Source organism: Perognathus longimembris, chromosome 2 (assembly GCF_023159225.1).
Source record: "Perognathus longimembris pacificus isolate PPM17 chromosome 2, ASM2315922v1, whole genome shotgun sequence".
Classification (NCBI taxonomy): Eukaryota; Metazoa; Chordata; class Mammalia; order Rodentia; family Heteromyidae; genus Perognathus; species Perognathus longimembris.
The window spans coordinates 66871096-66888339 of record NC_063162.1 but is presented as its reverse complement, the minus strand read 5'-3'; the positions used below and the strand labels follow the sequence as shown (position 1 = coordinate 66888339).

At 47.8% G+C, this 17244-nt stretch overlaps 1 protein-coding gene across 1 annotated transcript in view; it reads left to right on the top strand.

The window, feature by feature from the left end:
* The window catches only part of Pkd1l1 (polycystin 1 like 1, transient receptor potential channel interacting), a 97713-nt gene extending 81016 nt beyond the window's left edge, over positions 1-16697 (top strand). The window contains exons 42-51 of the mRNA XM_048337025.1: positions 3989-4115; positions 5243-5326; positions 5823-5974; positions 6665-6896; positions 8637-8741; positions 9540-9680; positions 11597-11731; positions 12977-13207; positions 14583-14744; positions 16526-16697. Coding sequence (XP_048192982.1) covers positions 3989-4115; positions 5243-5326; positions 5823-5974; positions 6665-6896; positions 8637-8741; positions 9540-9680; positions 11597-11731; positions 12977-13207; positions 14583-14744; positions 16526-16681 — 1525 coding nt within the window. The 3' untranslated portion in view covers positions 16682-16697. The remainder of the gene's footprint in view (positions 1-3988; positions 4116-5242; positions 5327-5822; positions 5975-6664; positions 6897-8636; positions 8742-9539; positions 9681-11596; positions 11732-12976; positions 13208-14582; positions 14745-16525) is intronic.
* Positions 16698-17244: the final 547 nt, after the last annotated feature.

The window sequence follows — 17244 nt, the reverse complement described above, 5'->3', positions numbered from 1 at the left end:
CCTTTCTTCGACCTTGGTTTCCTTTAATATTGCCCAATTTTTGTCATGATGTGAAGGTTTGACAATACTTGTTTTTCAAAAGCTGCCATCTGCACAGGTCTTTTGCTGAGGCTTGGTGGGTGCAGGTGCACTGTCAGCCATTGCTCCTGGAGGACAGGGGCTCTGAGTGGTAGCATTTGCCTGCTGCTTCCCCTGGTATAAAGCTCCTCACAGCAGAGGATCACAATACCCCAATAGCTATACCCTTATGAACACATAAGATGATGCTAAGTGAAATGAACTCCATGTTACGGAAATGATTGTTATGTCACTGTTGTAACTACTTTACTATGTGCTATGTGTAACCGTAGCTTCTATTATTGATGATCTTGTATCCCCTTCCTGTGGTATACCTGCACTATCTCTGTATCTTATCTGAGTACATTGGAAACCGTGTATATTGGTATTAGAACTAGGAAACTGAAAGGGAATACCAAAATCGAGAGACACAGGGTAAAAAAAACCAAATGACTACAAAAGCAATACTTGCAAAACTGTTTGGTGTAAATGAACTGAACAACTCATGGGGGGGAAAGGGAAAGGGAGAAGGGGGAGGGGGAATGAGGGAGGAGGTAACAAACAGTACAAGAAATGTATCCAATGCCTAACATATGAAACTGTAACCTCTCTGTACATAAGTTTGACAATAAAAATAAATAAATAAAGCTCCCACAAGATGAGGCTAAACCGGAGTCAGTAGTCATGTCCACACAGGCTCACAGGCAGCTGGGAGTGGGCTTCAGCACCTTCCTCTCCTAATTCCACTTTGCTTGCAAGTCTGCCCTAGCCGCCAGTTGAAGAACTGTCTGTCTATCCTTTGGAGGAGTCTTGTCCCCCTACTGAAAACTGGGAGACAAAAATGAGTGGAAGGAAAGGGATTTGCTCAAGGCTGGTCCTGAGGAAAATAGAGGAGACTTTTCTGTCTCAATCTCCCTCCTGAGGGTGGGGGGCACTCACTCGTTACAGCAAGACAGCAGGTCAGGAGTCCCATGCAGGGCACTCTGTGCTGGTCTGTCACCTTTCCCCAGCTCTGTCAGAAGGCACACAACGGACTTGGCTTTCCTGCTATCAGTCCGCCTGACCTAGCAAAGAACTCTCTTTAGCAGAAAGGATGAGGGAGACATCTCAGAGGAGACACACTCACGGGATCCCTGCTACAGTCTGAACTCAGTTGTACAATAGGCAGGACAATCCGTGCTGTGTGTACTTGGAAGGCTTGAGTTTATATCCTTTCCTAGATTTTTTTTTTTTTTTTTGCCAGTCCTGGGCCTTGGACTCAGGGCCTGAGCACTGTCCCTGGCTTCTTTTTGCTCAAGGCTAGCACTCTGCCACTTGAGCCACAGCGCCACTTCTGGCCATTTTCTGTATATGTGGTGCTGGGGAATCGAACCCAGGGCCTCATGTATATGAGGCAGGCACTCTTGCCACTAGGCCATATCCCCAGCCCCTCCTAGATTTTTTTTGACGGGATTGGGATTTGAACTCAGGGCCTTGCTCCAACCCTTTCTCCTTTTAGTTAGGTTTTAGATAGGATCTGTGCTTTTTGCCTTAGATGGTGATCTTTACCTATGCCTCTGGCACAGCTAGGATTACAGACATCCTCTACCACCCCCAGCTTGCTGGTTGAGATGGGATCTCCCTAACTTTTTCCCTGTTCTGCCCGTGAACCTCCATCCTCATCTCTACTTTCTATGTAGCAGAGATTACAGACATGCTTCACCACATATTACTGGAGTTTATATCCTTTTCTAATGTCTTCTTACTCTCTCCAGTGAAATCCCTTCCCCTGAGAAGTATTTTAACGTCTCCTGTTCATAGAGAAAGATCTGGATTAAACAGCCACTTGAGACCCCTCTCTCCTTGCTGAGGATGCACACTGTGTTATCCAAGCCCCCTACTTATTCATCCTTCATGGGAAGCCTGGAGATGAGAGGTTTCTTTTTATTTCCCGTTGCTGCTGTCAGTGGCCACAGCCACAGCCGTGCACAGGTGGCCCTGTCCTTGTGTGAGAGAGATGAGGTGTGACACCTTGTCAATGTACAATGGCTTCCGTGCTCCCTTCTGTCAGCGCCTCAGGTATCTGATACAAGTAGTGAAGGCATGCGGTGGGGGGCTGGGTGCAGTTCCCGCACAGAGCTTGCCAAGCATGCGCAAAGCTCGGCTTCCATCCCCACAGTGAAGGGAAGGCACCTGTGGGTTCACTCGCTATCTGACGCCAGCGCTCTGTGTGCCTGCACCGGCTCGTGGATGCTCACAGCCATGCTGGAGGTGGGTTACACACCAGCAGTGCCCCTTCAGCATCTGGGCAGAGGGAGGGCTGGGCCTTGTTCCTTGTGTCCTGAGCCCCCGTCCATTCCTCGCCCTGTGTTCTCTGCCCAGTCTTGCTGGCCTCCATGCTTCCTCAGATGACCACATGGCTTCTCCCTTGGTGCCTTCAGGTCTTTACTGAGGTGTTACCCCACATTACTGCATCCTGTGGCCATGTGAACTACAATTTCTACCCACCCACCTCCCACTTCACTTCCTGTCCACCATCACTCCCGCTTCTTTCATTTTACTCATATCTGTCACTGATGGAGTACATGTTCTACGCAGAACATGCTCCTCACAATGGGTTTTGTCTCTATAGATCCATTGCAAATGGGAAACAGCCTAAGTTAAAATTGACTATACAGAGCTGGGAATGTGGCTTAGTGGTAGAGTGCTTGCCTAGCATGCACAGAGTGCTGGGTTCAATTCCTTAGCACCACATAAACAGAAAAGGCCAGAAGTGGCGCTGTGGCTCAAGTGGTAGAGCACTAGCCTTGAGCAAAAAAGAAGCCAGGACACACACGCATGCACACACACACACACGCACAATTTTTTTAAGTCAGGAACTCAGGCCCTGAGTTCAAGCCCCAGGACTGGCAAAAAAAATTTAACTGTACAACTCAGGTGAGGGAGGGATTGAGGGGATGGAAGGTGGGAGAAAAATAATGAGGGGGTAACATGTATGACAAGAAATGTACTCACTACCTTATGTATGTAACTGTAACCCCTCTGTATATCACCTTGACAAAAAAAATTTTTTTTAAAGCATTGATTGTCAGGCACCAGCAGCTCATAGCTCACACCTATAATCCTAGCTACTAAGGAGGCTGAGATCTGAGGATCACAGTTCAAAGCCAGTCTTAGGCAGAAAAATCTGTGAGACTTTATTTCCAATTAACCACCAAACAGCCACAAGTGGAGTTATGGCTCAAGTAGTGGAGTTCTAGCCTTGAGCAAAAGAAGCTCAGGGACAGTGCCCAGGCTCTGAGTTCAAGCCCTAGTAACGGCGCACGCACATACACATACATACAAGCACACACACAGAGACAAACTACAGTCAGCTGGGTATAGCCAGCACCTTAGCTCAGCCAGCCTGCTCTGACATGCTCAGAGCACTCTGGTTCACCTTCAGTTAAGCAACTTCACCTAACAGGACTTTCCTTTAGATTCACATGCAGAATGTCTCATGGAATTTCTTGAATACTGGGCTGAAAGTGAATGACTAATGGGTGAACTCCATACCTCTGTAAAGTCAAAACAATCAGGTCAACCATTGTTGCTGGGGAGCATCTGTGTATCTTCCTTGTTAATCCATCTCCCCATACCAAACAAGGATTTAAGTTTCTATTTCCCAGTGCCTAGGAAGTGTTGGGTATCGTTGCACAATGACATTTATTGAATGAATGAATGAAACAATGAGTGAGTGCCTTTCTCACTTTTCCATCTTCTCTCCTGCCACCAAGTAGCAAAGTGAATTCCAGGGTTTGAGCTACATGTTGCCAACAGCTTTGGTTTCATGTCCCTGGAGTACCTGGAATCTGTGCGACAGAAAAATTGGCAAGACAGAATATTTCTGTGCTAATTTTGAATTGTTCCCTGGGATGCAGAAACAATGTTTTACTTTTGTTCTCCATTGAAGAAAGGCCAAGCATTCCCTGGGGAACCTGAGAGGCCCTGAAGGCTGGTGGGAGTGGAGTGGGACTACACTGCTGGAGGCGCTGTACCCAGAAGGCCTCACTGCTACTGGCCGAGTGCCCAGGGCTGAGGTATGTGGCCCTTGCCTCTCAGGTGTGTCACAGTGAAGTCATTCCTGCTGCTCCACCTCTCAAGTGTGTCGCAGTGAAATGGGCCCAACTACACAGCCATGTAAGGCTCTGACTGGCTGTGTTGGTGCAGGGCTGTGGCTCTGTCCCCATGCAGCTCCTGTCACTATACCTGCCCAGGGCTCATTTACCCTTCCTACCCCTCTCTGAGCTGGGTGGGACTCCAGGCTCCACACTTACCACTCCAGCCAGCCCCGGGGACACGCGTAGAGAATCCTGGGGCTGGCCGGGCAGAGAGCCAGTTGATGGCAGATTCTGGTTCCCAGTGTGGACTGGCATGACAAGAGACACTGCTCCGGACCCAGAGCAGAGGAGGAGCAAATTGTGAAGAAAGAGGCATTAAAGAAGGTTCTAGAAAAAGGCAAACAGGTCCCAAATTTGAAAATGACCCACCCCCAAATAAGAGCATTTTATACAATCCCATTCCTTGCCCTCTGTTTTATTTTCTCCCTTCCTTTAAAAAGAGAAGTTGCTATCTTAAGCCAGGTAAAGTGGTTCACATCTGTAATGCTAGCTACTTGGAAGGAATAGAGTTCAGGCTGGCCCAAGCTGAGAAGTCTGGGTGAGCCCATCTCAATAAGAACACTGAGCTAGTGCTGTGTGCCTGCCATTTCCAACAGCTTTGGTTCCATGTCCATAGAGTACTGCGGGGAGAATACAAGACCGGGGGCTGGGGCAAAACCTAAGACCCTATCTCACAAAGGAGAATCAAGAGGCAGAGTGTCTGCCTAATAAGTGCAAAGCCCCAAGCTTAACATATGCAAACAAAATTTGGCAATACCTTTGTGTTGTATACCTCAAGTACTAGTTTTCATTTCATTTATTTTCTATGTGGTATCATGAGACAACCACAACGATGAAATCTGAAGAGACAAAAATAAGAAGTTGTGGGTCTTGAGATGTCACTGGAATGCCAGTCCTTTTTCTAGATAGGCTGGAGAGGGAGCGAGCATCTTGGGAGGGTTGGTGGTGACTCTAGAATGCATTGAGGAGGAAAGTAAACATTTCAATCTCATATGCAGCGCCACCAGCATTTGTGGAATTTTCAATGTTTGAATCTCTTCTTTCAGCCAGGAGTTCTTGGAGGAAAATGCCACCTCCTAGGTGCCCCTGTGATCAAGCAGCACAAAGTCTCTCCCCACGACCCATGCAAGGTGGAGTTCTGCTTCTAAACAGGAACTGAGCTGGGAAACTGGGGGCCAGGGGACCCAGGAACAGAGAGAGAAGTCAGCTTCTCCCAGCTGGGATTGACTGGAAATTGTCGGGCGCAGGGGTGGGGCCGCGCAGAGACAGAGAGACTAGCTTTCCTCTTCCCTTCCCAACACCTCTGTAGTCTGGTTTACTATGTCCAGGTAAAGATTTGCTGTTGTACGCAAACATGGGAGTTTTAATCTAAAGATAGAATTTTTACCTATTTTTTTCATGGGGGAAAGGGGCTGCCTTAGCACGGGAGTTTTACCTGTATCACCCTCTCTTGGGAAAATTGACAGATTGTCTCAGCCTGCTAAAGGCTCAGGTTCCAGTCTTCAGTACATAAAGTCTTAGTCCTTCTGGCTTCTCCTTTGTACTGCTGGGGTGGGGGAGCCACAGTGCAGGCAGGCGTGGGGTAGAGATTGACAGCTTCTTCTGATTGGTGGTTTTGTTCCACAGCCTCCCAGGCCATTCTGGATGCTCTTTGAAGGCTCAGATCCGAAGTGTAGGCCTAAAACCCAAGTCCTAGAGAACCAAAGTGTGATCTCCCATGGTCCGGAGGCCTGTGGGGCCAGGAAAGAGGCCTGTGTGCATAGCCTGGGCAGAACAAGGTGGGTGTTCATCGGGGCAGCTGGGGGGTGGCTCCCAGCCCTGGCACTGATGAGTAAAAATGTGATTGCTTTAAACAATGGCATTCATTGAAAAAAAAAAAGATGATGATGATGAGGAGGAGGCAACTGAATATTCTAGACCCTGTACATTTCTCCTCCATTTGCACATTGTGCAAATGAGAACGAAAACCCTCTCTAGCCGATGACACCCATCATTGTTGCTGCAGGGAAGAGGAGAGAAACAAGGAGAGAGGAACTTAGTGTCACTGACAGGGTCCTAGAGTCCTAGAGACACAGAGGACCATTTGTCCAGCCCTTTAACAGTCTAGTGTTAGCTAGGTACTGTTGGCTCATGCCTATAGCCCTAGCTACTCAGAAGACTGAGATCTGATCGCTACAGTTCAAAACCAGCCCAGGCAGGAAAGACAATGAGACTCTTTTGTCCAATGAACTACTAAAAAAGTCAGAAGTGGAGCTGTGATTCAAGTTGTAGGGTGCTAGCCTTGAGTGAAAAAGCTCAAGGACAGTGCTCTGGCCCTAGGTTCAAGCCTCAGGACAAGGCTCCAGTGTCATTTGTCCTTGTGCAAGCTTGCATAAGATGTTCTGAGCATTGCACTCAGCAGGTTTTTCTGGGGACTTCAAAGCCTTGCCCCATCCCTCCCCTTCTGCTCAGCACATGCTGCTTTCCAGGCCTGAAGCCCATGCGGCCCTGGCTGCCCTAAGGGCCCGCAGGTGGATTGACCCAAGCTTCAGGGCAGTGTCTGTGCACTTGGCCCTCTACAACCCCGCAGCCCAACTCTTCTCCAGCGTGACCCTGAGAGTGGAGATCCTCCCTCCTGGAGGCCTCACCCCCTCCTTCCTAGTGGAATCCTTCAGCATCTTCTATCGTGACTCAGCCCAGTACTACCTTATGCTTCCCAAGGTGAGTTCACCTGCTGCTCTAGCCTGAATGAACACACCAAGGAGGGCCTTCCCCTCGACTAGGCACCTCACTGGCTAACACACCTGACACACACTCAACTCATGTTCCCATCATGCCAGAGGCATCAAAGGAAGTCTTAAAGCCTGAGAAACACTGCTCCCCCAGTGGAGAAACTGATGTCATACAAGTGGCCCAAATGTAGGGCTGTCACCAGAGACTTAGTAGGAGGCATGGAGCTGGGATCTAAGTCTCTCATGGGTCACTACCAGCTTCTACTGTCATAATAAAATCTAATCATACCCCCCACCCCCCCATTCACACCTTCTAAGGGTTCAACATGCAGCCCACTGTGGTCAGAATACATAAAATGGAAGATTCCTGAAATAATTCTGAAGTTTTAAGTCATTTTAGTCCTTCTGTTTTTATTAGTTTTTCTTGTTCATCTCTGATGGGGCTGAATTTATAAATTCAACTTCATCATAGGTCAGGTGTATAGAGTAAGTGAGGTTGGATGCAGATTCAAGCATTTGTAGGGAGGTGGTCTGGATAAAAGAAACCAGTGTGTGAAGGATGGGTGACTTAAATAAAAGGCATTTATGTAGCACAATTCTGGATGCTGGGAGTCTAAATGAAGGTGCTGAGAAGGTGGTGTTCTGAAGATGGCTGCCTTCCAGGCTGGGGGGAGCCAGCCCTCCCCTGTGTCCCTGAGTGGCTCCTTCGTCTTGCCAGTGAACAGGCATGGAGCACATGCGGTCTCTGGGGTGTGGAAGGCCACTAATCCTGTGGGACCAGGGCTCCACCCTCATGTAGTCATTTAACCTTTTTTTTTTTTTTTTGAGGTTTCATTTTTAACTAAATACACAGGGTGCTTGAGTTCCAAATTATACATTAGAGGGGGGGGGCAGGTGCACCAAACTTCAGTAAATAGCAATAAGAAAATCAAAGCAAGTAGTACAGTAGCCATATTTTTTAAAGAATGATGTGCAGACACTGTGATGGACAAAATGCTGGCTTTGGAATGCCAGGATTCTTTTCATTGGCTTCCTTGACTCAGGGCTGCTGTACAGCAAGGCATAGCATTGGTATTAAACACCCAAAACAAGTTTTGCTCAGGTTATGTTTGTAACTGCTTAGAGCACACAGTTCAAATGTTGGTTAGACAGGGATGGGGACTGTCCCTGCTCATGGGCTTCAGTCCCTCCGAAAATTCTGAAACAATGGGGCTCGGGTCAGTGCAGGAATGCTTGAAGGCACAAGGAACCAGGGAGCTTGTTGCTGGGCAGAGAACCTCTTAAACAGAATGTGGTTGTCCAAAACCTTTTGAAAGCATCACTTGGCCAAGAAAATGAATCCATATAAACATAGAGAATGTTTGTAACAGGGTCATGTATGTCATGTGTATCCATGAAGACGATTGTTTTGAGCATGCTAAGGAGGGACAGGAGGGCTATCTGAGTTCAGTTCTGTGTTTGGTTTTTGGTACCAGTACTGGGGCTTGAACTCAGGACCTCATGCTCTTACTATGCTTTTTCACTAAAAGCTGGTGGCACTTGAACCACAACCCCATTTCTGGTTCTTTGCTGGTTAATTGGAGATGACAGTCTCACAGACTTTTGGGAAAGTTCTGCCCATGCTGGCTTCAAAGTGTGATTCTCAGACCTCAGCCTCCCGAGTAGTTAGGAGGTGTGAGCCCCAGGGGCAGTTTCTATCCATCTTAACTGTGTGTGGTCTCCCCACCAGCTAGCCTTCCTGGTGCTCCACTTGAGCCGCCTCTGCCTTCAGTTCTGTGGGTCCGCCGAGGAGGGTGTCCTCAGTGGCTGGCAGAAGCCCAGAACCTGGCTGGAGGTAGGCGTCCATGGGTCATTTCTGTTCAGAAAAGTTGTATGATCACATTCTAGATCTAATTATTTCATATTATATGTTATAGTTGGTACATATTAATTATAATATTACCACACAATTATATATAATTTTATTATATTATCTTAATATATAATTGTACATTATTATATTATATTAATACTGTAGTATATTATATATTCTATATTATGCATGCTACATATACTATTTATATTAATAAACATAATGTATTACTATTTTGCTGTATAGGCTATAGCATACAGTATATACAATATGTATTTATAGATCAATGTGTAGTATATATTGCATAATATATGGTATACACAATATATAATCTATCAATATGTCATTATATAATATGCATTATATAGTGTAGTACATGTAGATTATGTGCTATGTTAATATTTTACATAATATAGTCTATGTAATAATATATGTTATCATTATAATAATTTGATCATGGCAAAATGAATTTTTGTGTCACGGTAACTTTTTCCTTGGTGCTGGCCATGGGGTTTGAACTCAGGCCTGGGTGCTATCTCTGAGCTCTTCTGCTCAAGGCCAGCACTCTGCCACTTTGAGACACAAGGCCACTCCTGGCTTCAAGGTGGTCAGTTGGAGATGAGTCTCACGGACTTGCCTGCCTGGACTGGCTTTGAACAGTGATTCTCAGGTCCCTGCCGCCTGAGCGCTGGGGTTGCGGCTTTACATAGGTTTTTAGGTTGATTTTTCGCTGCCGCATCTGCGCATGGGAGCTGATGCAGCCTCTCGCTGGCCTTGCAGCTCTCCGGAGCCGGAGCGGCCCTGGCCTCCTGCGCGGCCTCAGGCCGGCTGGCCAGCCTGGCGCAGGACGTAGCGGACCAGGTCCGCGGAGGACACGGAGTGGCGCCGGCGGACCTCAGCGCGGCAGCCAGGTGGAATCAGGTGCGGCGGAGGGCGGGCGGTGAGGATTTGTGCGCACCATGCTGGCCAAGGTGCATTGGAGGCCCTGGAGCGGGCCACGGAGCACAGAGGCACCCAGGGTCTGGAGGGTGCCAGGGAGAGCGAGCTGAGCTTGCCACGGCGGTGGTCCGAGCACAGGGTCTGTGCTGCGTGCTAGGTACACGGATCCCGTGGCATGGGGCTCTGAGCCTGGGACTGGAGGGACCCCCCCCCCCCGCCATGGCACGCGCAAGTCCGTGGAGGACAAGGACACAGAGGTGCACAGCAGTCCCAAGGGAGGGCCGTCCTACACCCTGCCCCAGCTCCAGCCAGTTTCTCTTCCCCTCTAATCCTACCCCAAACGCACCTCTGCTGTCTGTAGCATAGACCTGGGCGCTATGGGGTTGGCCGTTTGCCTCCATGGACCTGGAGCTGAGCCTTGGCCACGGGATCCCAGTCCATTCGTCAGAGAAAGCAGAAACCCACCAGCCTGTGGTTGTGCCCTGAAAAAAACCTGGTGGGAAATGAGCCAGGTTTCTCCCAGAAGGAAAAGAATACCCATGCCCGCCACAAGTGGCTCATGTCCATCATCCTGGATACCCAGGAGGCTGAGATCTGAGGCCCACAGTTTGAAACCAGCCTGGGCAGGAAAGTCCATAAGACTTTCCTGATCTCCAGTTAACTATCCCTCCCCTCAAAAAAAGCTGGAAGTGGAGCTGTGGCTCAAGTAGTAGAATGTTAGCTTTGACCACAAAACACAAAAGCTCAGGAACAGTGCCCAGGACCAGCACCAAAATGATAATAATAATAATAATAATACAAGTAATCTTCGTTTTGCAAGTTGTTACTGGACCTTAGGATCAGATTTCTGTGCCCTTCCAGGCAAGGGACACAGCCTTGCACAAGGAAGCCTATACCCATCGCTTCAAAGTCAAGGGTCCTGAGGCTAGGCATGAACATGGGAGATGTCTGTACATGTTCACTAATAAATGGCATTCCCCTCCTGGAAGTACACTTAGAGAGTATCAACCAATCCTGAGCTCCCAGGGAAGGACTCTCATTGCTGAGGAGAGTGTCTTGCCCAAGACCCAGACTAGGTTTCCAAACACTGTGGGGCTTGAATTTAGGACCTTGCATTACCAGCTTTTTGCTAGTTAATTGGTAATAAGAGTCTCTTGGATTGTTCTGCACAGGCTGGCTTTTAACTAGGATCCTCAAATCTTAGCCTATGTAGAGTAGCTAAGATTACAGACATGAGTCATGGGTGCCTTGCTCCATGTGCGTTTTTCAAACATGCAGCTGTCATTTCTTTCTCTTTGGCTTATGGTCTTGGTGACAATAGATGAGACTGTGTCCCTGAAAGCATTTCCCAGTGAGCCCTTTAGCAGGTGAGCACCCTGCCAAGAGGCTCTATCGGGAGGGGAGACATGGGTTGGACCTATATCTCCAGCTGTGGGGCCTTTGTCCCATCTCTTTCTCTGGGCCAAAAGCATAAAATGTTAGTGCTTGTGTTTAAGGACTGAATTATTAATGTCAACGGAAAGCATTGGCACCTCATTACCTATTCCATTCATAAAGAGAACACACTGCACATTCTCCCCCCCTCCCTACCCTATGATCACTTCCCTATAGCACAACAGATTGTTTGGGAGGAAAAATAACTAGAGTTACTCTGTCCTGACTGCCACAGAAATGGCAAGGCCAGGACTCACACGAGGCCTTCTAGGAAATGCACTATCATCTGAATTTACTCCTGGTTCTAATTCATTCTCCTCTACAGACATTGGCACTGGGTGTCCCCGGGAGTTCCTTGGTCTGTGTAATTTCATCCATCAATGAACCCTTCACAGACACACCTACGTGTCTGTAACTTCTAAGCACTGGCCCGCACAATGACGCGCTGTGTTCTTTTGTCTTAGAGAGTACAGTGGCTCCAAGGACTCCTCTCCTTCTTCTGGATATGGAAATGCATTCATGCACTTGGCTTTCTGAACAAAATGGTGTCCTGCTCTTCGATGATGCGTCCATTTCTCACCAGAGTCTTTGCCCCAGTGGTAAGAAATGGCCCCTTTATCCACTGATTTCCCTAGTCAATCAATATTTTCACATCCTCTCATTAATTAGAGAAAAGCAAAGGTCTCTCAAGGTAACACCGTACAGAATTACAGTCCTCGGATCCATTCTGGTATGGTTTTAGATCGCTGGTAGTAGCATTTATACAGTAAATTATAGTGATGACCACAGTTGCTGGGTCTTAAGAATCTGACAGTTGCTCTGCATATCATTATTACTAATGTAAGGGATCATCACTGGTGAGTGTTCTCTGAGCATTGGGAATGCTGTGTGGGCCCCTCAGGGGTCTCTCCAGTTAGCAGGCACTCCAGGTTCTGGGAAGGCCATCCAGTGCAATTTGCTGGAATATAATGCTATACACATGGATTTGTGAGACTCTACTTGCCAAGGAAATCAGTCACACAACGAATCCTAGGGTATGAACTGGGAAGAGGACAGGGCCAGAATGACCAGCAGAGGCCACAAGGACCTACTTGCACACATCATGTGGCTATGATGGAGAAGAAGATTCTGGAAAGTATCTGTAAGCACCAGAGCTGTTTGAGGGAACAAGGTGAGGTAAAAGGGGAATTGGGACACAACACCTCCAGGCCAACATCCTATCAGGTACAGCCAGGACCAGGTGCTTCATGGGAGGCAACTTACCTTTGGTCTCCCCTAGCCTTTGCTGGGTGGTAGGACATAGGATCTCTCTCTCTCTCTTACACACACACACACACACACACACACACACACACACACACACACACACACACCTCCTCCCAGTAGCAATGGGTTTTCACAAAAGTATAGCATTGTGGGTAAGCATCTTAAGATTGAAGGCCAGAGGTGAGGCCAGGAGAGGCCACTGATGGCAGAGGCACAAGGAGATGGCCAGTGACAGCTGGCCATCCATCCTAGGCTGTGTGTTTGGCCTGGCCAATAGGGGAGCTGTGCCTGAGAAGGGCCAGTGGCCTGTGGCAGGAAGAGCCTTACACATGCAGTAAGGAGCACAGGAAGTTGCCCAGCAGCAGGTGGGGGGAGGGAGGGGTCACAGCTGGAGCAGAGGCCTGGGAGGGCCGCAGGCATGGAGACGGTCTTGGGGCACTAGTTCTTAAACCAAGGAAGGCATGGGCCACACTCCAAAGGCCCCTTCTCTAAGTGGTTCTTAAAAGCATTTAGAACTCCAAAGGACTCTTCCATCTGAAGAAGTGACGAAATCAAGGTGGCGGGCTTTCTCCCTGCAGCTGGCTGGAGTCCTGCTCCTGGCTGCCCACTTCCATCTGCTCCGGTTTCTGCTCTTCACCTGGGCACTGCCATCTGACCCCTCTGCAGCCCCCGTGCGCTGGCAACCTTTTCATTTCTTGGGGAGAAGTCAGAAAGATTCCTTCCACAGCCTCTCAGAGGGTGGCCAGCGACCCACAGCTCGCTGCTGTGTGGCATTCTTCCTACTGATGGCTGCCATGTCCTTCAGAATGGTATGTAGACAAGTTTGAGAGTTTGAGGTCAAGGTTTGCACAAGTTTCATCTGCTGCTGGAGTGAAAGCCCTGTCATATGCCCAGAAAGTTCCCCAGGAGTCTGCCTCCCTCACAGTGGCTACCTGCACCCCTCACCTGTGGAATCATGACTAAAAACTAAATGCCAAACTTAAAGCCACACCCATTTTTTCCTTTGGTTTCTTCTAGGATTTTCAGTGTTGCGTTTTACACTGGGCATTTTTGTGTGTTTGTTTTGTTTTGTTTTTGTGATGGTCCTGGGCCTTGAATCTGGGTACTGTCCCTGCGCGTTTTGGCTCAAGGCTTGAGCAGTATCCACCACTTGTGGCTTTTTGGTGGTTTACTGGAGATAAGACTCTCACAGAGGGGCTGGGAACATAGCCTTGTGGAAGAGTGCTTGCCTCACATACATGAAGCCCTGGGTTTGATTCTTCAGCACCACATATATAGGGGGGAAAAGCCAGAAGTGGCGCTGTGGCTCAAGTGGTAGAGTGCTAGCCTTGAGCAGAAAGAAGCCAGGGACAGTGCTTAGGCCCTGAATCTAAGCCCCAGGACTGGCAAAAAAAAAAAAAAAAAAAAAGAGTCTCACAGACTTTCCTGCTCCAGCTGGCTTTGAACCCATCTCTTCAGACCTCAGCCTCTTAAGTAGCTAGGATTACAGGTGTGAGCCACCAGTGCCCAGCTAATATTTTTCAGATAGAGTCTTACATAATTTGCCCGAGGCTAGCCTGGACTGTGTTCCCCCTGTTTGTACTTCCTGGGTAGCTCGGATTAAAGATGTGAGCCACCATTTGTAGAAGCATGGAATCTAATGACCGTTTTGCCAGGGCTGGCCACAAAACACAGTGTTCCCAAATCTCCTCTTGAGAACCTGGGATTACAGGTGTGGAACAACACATCCAGCTAACAGCAGGCTTTTGAGCTCACAGATCTAAGCTTCAGTGCAGCCACAAATAGCCTAGGGACCCATATCCAGCAGCCGTGGGTGGATGGTTAAGTACAACAGCCTGCAGAGCCCCTGATCCCTTTCTATAAGGTGCTTGCTCCAGTCAGAATCCACCCACAGCCAGGGGCGGCTTTCCAGGGCAGGCTGCAGCTGAGATGTGGAAATACACAGCTGTTCCATACTGGGAACAGTCTCAATAAGAGATTATTTTCCATTGTGCAGTTCAACTGGCTGCAATGCAGTTCAATTCATGAGAGGTATTTCACTAATTTTGTTTCACCAAGCAATTAATTAAAAACCTCATAAAATAGCAGCATCCCATAGGTCTCCATCTCATAGCTCATCAGATTCATAAAGCCATTTTATTTAGTTTATAACATCACACTTGTCTATTTTATTCTCTTCTCCAGATAAGTGCTTTCTTCCAGACCATTTTCCGAAAGAGAAAATCTTCCCACCGTCAATCTCATGTGACACTTAAAGATGTCACTGTTGACTTGTGGAGAGAGGTGCAGACCTTCCTGGGGCTGGAAAAGCCGAAGGTGGAAGAGACCAAGGAGGCTGGGCAGTGTGTAAGTGTGGGAGCTTGGAGCTGTGAGCACCGCAGCACAATAGGGATGAGGCTTCCCAGCAGACTCTGGCCTTGACCAAAGCCTGACTGTGATTGGGCACCCAGTACACTGCCAGGACTCCAAAGCCTCAATGTGATTGGACACCCAGTACACTGCCAGGACTCCAAAGCCTCAATGTGATTGGACACCCAGTACACTGCCAGGACTCCATGTCAATTCTCAACCAGAGAACCCCTCGGCCCTCTAAAGCACTTGAGAATGCTCCAAGGACACCTCCTCTACTTTTAATTCTTTTGTGCTGGTATTGAGGCTTGAACTCAGGGCCTTGCATTCTCACTTGACTTTCTCAGTCAAGGATGGCACTCTATCACTTGAGCCACAGATGCATTTCTGGCTTTTGGGTGGTTAACTGGAGATCAGGGTCTCATGGATTTCTCTACCCAAACTAACTTCAAACCATGATCCTCAGATCTCAGCCTCCTGAGTAGGTAGAATTACAGACATATACCACTTGTACCTAGCTTTCTTCCCTTGCAACACAGTATATCCTTATGATAATCCTGTGCTGTTGCAAGAATGCAGTTTCTGGTCTTCTCCAGTAGTTGCACAGGTATTCACTGGTGTCACTCATACCCGCATAGCATAGTCTGTCCCCTTTAGTGTCAGTCATTTTTTTTTTTGTACTTGCTACTAAACTCAACTTCTACCCGAAACATGAAGCCCTGGGTGTTAGGAAAATGGAAGGGGAAGGAAGGAAAAGGAAAAGGAATAGGCTGGATTCGATTCAGGTGAGGACTGTTTATTGAAGAATAGTGAGGGGCAATAAACCTTCCTATGGGAATGGAGGTTGTGCAAGAAGGTGGGTTTGGAGTTGGGTTTTTATCTAAACAAGGAGGCAGAGGTTATCAAAAAAAAGGCTATTAAGGGCTGGGAATATGGCCTAGTGGTAGAGTGCTTGCCTATATACATGAAGCCTATATACATGTGCTTGCCTATATACATGGGTTCAATTCCTCAGCACCATATATATAGAAAAGGCCAGAAGTGGCGCTGTGCTCAAGTGCTAGAGTGCTAGCCATGAGCAAAAAGAAGCCAGGGACAGTGCTCAGGCCCTGAGTTCAAGCTCCAGGACTGGCAAAAACCAAACAAACAAAAAGGCAATTAAGGTTGGGGAGGTGAGGGCTTTCGGTGAGGCCTGCAGTGGAATATTGACAGCCAGGCTTAGGTGGACTGTCCTGCCTGCATCCGGCAGTCTGCACCTATCTGGGGTAATGGGGTAGAGGTCAAGTGGTCATTGGATGCTTTGAGTTTGGTCATCTCAGCTATGAAAGCAAGACTGCTAAATAAGTACTTGCTCTTGGAATACTCAACTGTCTTGTGTGACTGGTGGGCACCCATCTCTCAGGGATGTTTTGAGCCCTGCCTGCCACCTGCAGTCTTGTCATTCTGCATGTGCAAACGACTTTACTGCACTGCAGCCCCTTCTTCCCTGGCCCTTAACACCGTTCAGTCATTGCCGATATTATTGTGTATTTCATTATTGATTTTTACTTCTCCACACTGCTGGTTTTCAAATTTTTTATTTATTATCTTTAAGTAGTGGCACAAAGGGGTCTTGATTTCAGATTGCTGCAGTTCACCATAGCACCCCAAATGCAGTGCTCTTCTCACGTAGCACAGCTATCTTTCTAAAGCCAGCACCCCCTAAGTGCGTCGGGTAATGAGGGAAGAAGAAACGCTGTCCCTGAGTGCATGTGTTAACCTCACTTCCTCTCTTTCAGAATTACTACCTGGACGAATGTTCACTTCTGATCGATGAGCTTCTGAGGAAGATCAATGGTTTGTCTGACAGCCTAGAACTTCCTGATGTAGAAAACCAACCCAGAAGGACCGTGGAGTGGCGGGCGGGCCATCCTCCGCCAGCTGGCATTGCATAGTACTAAGCTACTAGGGTAAGACACACAAAATTATTTTGTCAGTTTCCTTCATTGGGAAAAAAAAGTCAAGTTCTGAAGTTGGCTTGAAATAGTTGCTGTTGCAAATCACAAGGTCCATTTGCATAAATAATAATTATTTTGATATTATTATGTATTATAATAATATTTGATTATTATAAGAATAATATTAGTTGTAATCTGTGCTCTAGCTAGGATTGAGAAATGACTCAATAATTTAATAAAGATGTGTGGTATGAGTTCCAGCTTAAAATGAGGGTATGAATATCTGCCCTGTCCCACATTTTTGACCATGACTGGATTCCACCAAAAGACCAGGAAATGAAAATGGATGCCTATAACCTGAGCTACTTGGGAGACCGAGATCGGGAGGACCGTGACCTAAAGCCAACCCATAGCTGGCTGTGGTGGCAGAGCCTGTCTGTCGTTCAAGCTCCACAGGAGCCAAGGGCAGGAAGAACATGACTCCAACCAGCCTGGGAAGAAAGTCCCCGGGGATTGAAATCAGGGCCTGGGCACAGTCCCTGAGCTATTTTTGTGCAAGA